This window comes from Zingiber officinale, chromosome 9A (assembly GCF_018446385.1).
Source record: "Zingiber officinale cultivar Zhangliang chromosome 9A, Zo_v1.1, whole genome shotgun sequence".
NCBI classification, from domain to species: Eukaryota; Viridiplantae; Streptophyta; class Magnoliopsida; order Zingiberales; family Zingiberaceae; genus Zingiber; species Zingiber officinale.
Genome location: NC_056002.1, coordinates 93,110,142 through 93,116,530, shown reverse-complemented (window position 1 = coordinate 93,116,530; position 6,389 = coordinate 93,110,142). Strand labels below are relative to the sequence as shown.

At 40.1% G+C, this 6,389-nt stretch overlaps 1 protein-coding gene across 1 annotated transcript; it reads left to right on the top strand.

Moving 5' to 3' along the window:
* The first annotated feature begins 2,215 nt into the window (after nucleotides 1–2,215).
* Nucleotides 2,216–5,373, top strand: LOC122021792 (rust resistance kinase Lr10-like). The gene is made up of 3 exons (XM_042579948.1): nucleotides 2,216–3,565; nucleotides 3,868–4,040; nucleotides 4,122–5,373. Exons 1-3 carry the CDS (start codon nucleotides 2,217–2,219, stop codon nucleotides 5,222–5,224), a joined length of 2,625 nt encoding a protein of 874 aa, XP_042435882.1. The 5' UTR covers nucleotide 2,216; the 3' UTR covers nucleotides 5,225–5,373.
* Nucleotides 5,374–6,389: the final 1,016 nt, after the last annotated feature.

Genomic DNA, 6,389 nt, shown 5'->3' with positions numbered 1-6,389 from the left:
TGACAAGTAACAACTCCTAGATTGAGTTGTCAAGTAACAACTCCCAGTTAATTCCACTTGAACTTGTTTGCCAAACTTTGACTCTCAGCTTATTCTACTTGGATTTGTCCGCTAAGTTTTAGCTCTCAGCTTACTTCACTTGGACTTGTATGTTGAGCTTCATCTTCCATTTTACTCCACTTAGACTTGATTCACTTAGCTCCTAGATAAGATTTTCTTACTTGATTTCCAACCAAGACTTTGCTCATGCTTGACTCCCAATTAGGTCTTCAATTGCCTAGCTGTACTAAAATTTATTCACTACCTGATCTTCAATTAGGACTTCATTTTTCCTAACTACACTAAGATTTGGTCACTTGTCAAGTAATCTTCTTTTACACTTGACATAATTTGTTATATTATAACAAATCTAATTTTAACCTAATTAGCTATATATCAAAACTCTGAGTTTAATATTATAGTCCCAGCCCCAATATAATTTTCAAGTGATAAATTCCAATAATTGACTTGCAAGTCTTTCATACGTTGACCTAGGGATGTAAACGAGCCGAACCGAGCCGAATAGTATTAGGCTCAAGTTTGGCTCGTTTAAGTTATATTCGGGCTCAAGCTTGGCTTGAGCTTGAATTGAACTTTTATCACAAGGCTCGAGCTTGATTCATTTTGGAATTACCAAGCTCGCGAATAGTTCGTGCTTAACTCGTTATTAGCTCAATTATCATAGTTAACGAGCCTAACTCATTAAGCAAGCTAGAGGTCATTTTAGAGTTAGTTTATTTTGCTCGTTTTAAGACTCATTTTAGAGCTCATTTTGCAAGCTTGTTAAGCGAGTTCGAAAACTCGTTTGAATAAATATTCAACAAACCTAACAACTAAAATAATATAAACTCAACATATCATTGAATATCCCAATTTACTACATTAAACTTCCAAACTCAACATATCATTGAACATGTTCGTAAGCCATTTAATCAAGCCGAACTCGAGCTCGAGTTCATGAGCCTATTAATGAACATGTTCTCAAGCCCTTTAAATAAGTCGAGCTCACGAGCCTATAAACGAACAAATTCATGAGTTCACGAGCCGAATGTCTTTAAGCTCAAGTTCGGCTCAATAAAACTGTCGAACTTGATTCGATAAGATAAACGAACGAACTTGAACGAATGTTTTATCGAATTGAACTCCGAATAACTCACGAATCGTTTAGTTCATTTATATCTTATGTTGACTGTAGGTTGAATCTTCTTCTCAAAAAATTTAATGCATTACCATTTATTTAGTCGTACTCGATTATGGGGTGAAAAGGTGATAATGTCAAAATACTTCGGAGATGACATGTAGGAGAAGATGACTTCCAATTCGAGTTAAATATGCAGAGTTTAAAATTTCGTTGCCCCTTCTTTCCTGATATACTATAAATTTCGGATGTCTTCCATCTATTGAATTCATCTTTAAAAAAAATATCATTTAAATTATCTCAATTCCATACATAAATTATAATTTTTTTTATATTTTTTAATCTTATTTAATTGGGTTTTTTCCTAACTTTGATCTCTGAATAAAAAAAAATCTAATTAAATATATTAATAAGGTAAAGAATATATAAAAAAAAATTATATATGGAAATTGAGATAATTTAGATGGGGATCAGGAAGAGATCCAATCTGGTGCATGAAACTTACTTTTGTTAAAGTCAGAGTCAATAATGACTTCTGTATTGAGGACGGAGGGTGTTTGTCTCGTAATTAATTTAGACTTAATTTTCGACACGAATTGTCATTATCATTGTAGGAATTTTTGGTGCTAGCAAATTCCAGGAAGCTTGAGTTGACCAGACTTTAATTTTCAAGAGACAAATTAAGAAATTATAGGGTCTACTTAAAAAATCGATTCTTGTTTCTTTAAGAAGAAAGAAAAATACATGAGTAAATTGCTTTTAATACAAATTAAGATATTTTATTAAATAATAAATATAATTTAGTACATGGTAATAAGTTTCTAGCAGGGAGGGGTAGAAAATTGTAAAGGTCGTGCACATTGAGATGGGAAAAAAATAGAAAAAAAAAATGAAGTAAGAAAATTACCTTATTGGCCTTGATTTCCTTGCTTTCTTGCTTGAAGTGCCTGGCACGATACGCAGCCAACATTCACTAAAGTCGTAGTCAACGTTGACTGACAAGTAAACGTGATTGTTGTTGTAGATTCCCTTGAGATAGATGGAGAAGACATATGCCAAGAACAGCTCTCGCTCCCTTTGCATTGTCATGGCCTGCAAAGCATCATGGCGCAGCTCCTCCGCTCTGCTTCTGCCGCTGCTCTACTTCCTCCTGTCCCAGGCTGCTGTTACAACTACGGGGCAGCAGCAGCAGGAGGGGAGCCAGGAAGCTTGTGCTCCCTTCTCTTGCGGTCTGTTCCACAACATCAGCTACCCATTTCGTCGAACAACTGAGCCGCGTCAGTGCGGGAATCGGAGGTTCGAGCTCACCTGCGAGGGCAACAAATCCACCATGTCCATCGGCTCCACACACTACTTGATCACTCAGCTATCGTACGAAAACTACACAATCCGCTTGGTGGATCCGAAGTTTGCAAGTGGAAGCTGTGGCCTCCCTTCCCAATCTTTGTCACCCTCCAATTTTTCAGACCCTGATTCCTATAGTAACGAATATAGTATGTGGGCAAGTTTCATGAACTGCACGAGAAGAATCGAGGACCAGAGTTGGTATCGGCTTGCTGTTGTTCCTTGCTTGAGCAACAACAACACTTTTGTCTATGTCGTTTTTGCATCTGACGGATATAGTTTGTCATACCTCTATCCATCATGTCATTTTGTGTCGATGATTCCAGCGGCAGAAGCGCCATCATTTCCATGGGATCCATTCCGTATTCTACAAAATGGGTTTGATTTGCTTTTCAATGCCACAATCCTTCATCCGAAACTTATTGAAACTTGTCCTCTATTCTCTTGCGGTCTGTTCCACAACATCAGCTACCCATTTCGTCTAACAACTGATCCGCGTCAATGCGGGGATCGGAGGTTTGAACTCACGTGCGAGGGCAACAAATCCACTATGTCCATCGGCTCCACACACTACTTCATCACTCAGATATGGGAGGAATACATCACTGAGACATGGTACGAATACAGCATCAACTTGGTGGATCCGAAGTTTGCAAGTGGAAGCTGTGGCCTCCCTTCCCAATCTTTGTCACCCTCCGTTCTTTCAAGCTCTGGGTTCGACCATTACCAATATGGTTGGTGGGCAAGTTTCATGAATTGTACGAGAAGAATCGAGGGCCAGAGTTTGTATCGACCTGTTCCTTGCTTGAGCAACAACAACAACACTTTTGTCTATGTCGTTTTTGCATCTGAAGGATATAGTTTGTCGTACCTTTATCCATCCTGTCATTTTGTGTCCATGATTCCAGCGATAGATGCCGAATTCTCAACGAGGGATGCATTCCACATTCTACAAGAGGGATTTGATTTGTCATTAACGAGCGATTCCTATAAGGGACCCACAATAACTCAGAAACTCAGCCAATGTCTGCCTCGATTCAAAAGGTAATTGAATGCCTTGTCATTCTGCAAGTGACTGACTACCAATACCATCCATGATACTTAGAATTGCTTCAGAGGCGAAAACAGAGCCCTTTCGTAGCTGTACCCCCTTGGGACAAATTTAAGCTCTGAGAATAATGCTATTTTTTTTTTCATTTTTTTACTGAACAGATATGCAAAAAAAAAAAAATGTCTTTCATTATGAACATTGGATAAACTATAGAAAATTCACCTTCTTGGGTTTATTTTTCTTTTTCAAATTGCATGCCGCTGTCTGACTCCATTTTTTTACTAATCTCATGCAGACAGTTCTTTGAAAAACTGAGAAGCAAACACATACTCACTAAAGTTTTCTCCCTCGCCGTCAGTGAGACAAACTTTGCATCTTGCATGGCAGAGGGCAATTCCGAAAACGTTTTGACTATTCGATTAACAATTGCCGTGGTGGTATTCATCCATATTGTACAGCTCTTAGTAGGTACGCATGATCCTCTTGTTAGCTGTTAGCCCTCCCTCCAATCCATGTATTTGAAAGTAAATCTCGTTTTTCTTCATGCAGTTTTATTGATACTGGGCCGAATTGTCATAGCGCCTATGATAGTTTTGTTTTCGCTTGGTTACAAACTATGGAACAGGCGAGTCACAGTTGACCTTATAGAGAAGTTTCTTCGACGCCAGCAAACGTTGATGCCGACTAGATATGCCTACTCTGAACTTATAGCCATCACACGGCATTTTAGAGAGAAGCTCGGCCAAGGAGGCTTTGGCTCAGTCTTCAAAGGGGAACTTCTAGGAGGTCGTTTTGTTGCAGTTAAAATGCTAGTCAACTCCAAATGCAATGGCGATGACTTCATCAATGAAGTTTCTACGATAGGTAGGATTCATCATGTGAATGTCGTGCGGCTAGTTGGATATTGCTCCGACGGATCAAAAAGAGCTTTGGTTTACGAGTATATGCCTAATGGCTCGCTTGACAAGTATATTTTTGCTCCCAATGGTCACTTGTTCACCTCAGAAAAACTCATTCAAATAGCAATTGGCATTGCAAGGGGTATCGATTACTTACATCAAGGATGTGATATGCAGATTCTACACTTTGACATCAAGCCTCATAATATACTTATAGACCATAATTTCACTCCCAAAATATCTGACTTTGGACTTGCAAAATTGTACCCAAAGACAAATGCTCTAGTATCTATTAGCGCTGCAAGAGGGACAATCGGCTATATTGCTCCAGAGTTAGTATCTCGAAGCTTTGGAAAAATCTCTTTCAAATCAGATGTTTATAGTTTCGGAATGTTACTAATGGAAATGGCTGGAAGGAGAAGAAATGTGGATCCTCTTGCAGTGAATTCAAGCCGAGTTTACTATCCATCATGGATTTATGATAAATTAACTCAACCACAAGAGGTCAAAATTGACAATGAGTTTGAGATACAAAACTTAGAGAAGAAACTAGCAATAGTTGGATTGTGGTGTATTCAACTGAGGCCATGTGATAGACCAACTATGACAGGAGTTATTGACATGTTAGAAGTTGATGATGTTAATAGTCTTCCAATTCCACCCAAACCCTTCTTTTCGTCAGAGGATTCAACTGTAATAATAAAATCTAGTTTAAGTTCAATTTCTACTGAGTTATCAATGGTTTCAGAGTGAATAACTGTATTTTTATGCATGTTATATTGCTAGTTCTTTAGTATCAATGGTATGCTTGATGAACTACCAATATGAAAAATAATTTGATATTGATGGACTTTATATCATTATATGTATATATATTGTTTTATGGAGAGACTTAATTTGAATTGTAGTATGTATTTATAATGTTTTGATAATTGCTATTCTGGATGGTATCATATGTTGTATGTTACCATAGAAATTATACCTGTATTATTGATGTGGATGTTGGAAGAGACAATCTCTTGCTGGAGATTTACAGGATATTAGCTAAATTTAAACTACGCAGAATTGAATTCAACTTACAGTCGAGATGACATGAGCGGATAATCTCAGGCCATCAGCGGGGGCTGGTTTCTGCTACGAGCCGAAGAGTCGTTGAGCGAGATCGGCTGAGCAGCAGGTCTATGTTACCGAGCGGGCAGATCGGCCAAGCAGCAGATTTATGTCACCGAGCGAGCAGATCGGCCAAGCAGCAGATCTGTGTTGCCAAGTGGGCAGATATGCCAAGCAGTAGAGCGGACTGAGTCACCGAGCGAGCAGATCAGTCGAGCAGTAGCTTTTGGAATAGACTGAGTGAGTGGCTGGCTAAGCGGATCGACTGAGTAGTGTAGCCGATCGGGCAGAGCAGCTCGAGAAGATGTAGCGGTCGAGAGAGCAGTGTGAGTCACCACCAGATCACAGAGTCTGCTTGGGTAGAGCAGCTGTCTGATCAGATAGGTCGACCAGGCAGTAAGGCCGAGCAAGTTCGACCAGACAGAGAGTCGACCGGTCGAGAGGTTGGCCCGGGCGAGTAGGCAGATCGAGCTAGGTCGGTCGAGCGAACAGACAAGCAAGTCGAGATGGTGTCGGTCGGGCGTATAGATAGGTAGGTCGAGATGGTGCCGATCGGGCGAACAGACAGGCTGGTCGAGACTTTGCAGGTCGAGTGAATAGCGTAGGTCGGGCAAAGATGTCGAGCGGAGAGGCTGATCGAGCTTTGAGCAGTGGACCGAGGCCTGTGATTGACGTAATTTCCTTAAAATAGATTCGTCCACCTCCGGTTGTGCTTCGTGGCTTACTAGGGTCATCTATTTCTCAGGATACAACGGTTGACCGTGATTCCCACCAAGCACTGTTAGTCACGGCGAACTGAGTGACACCC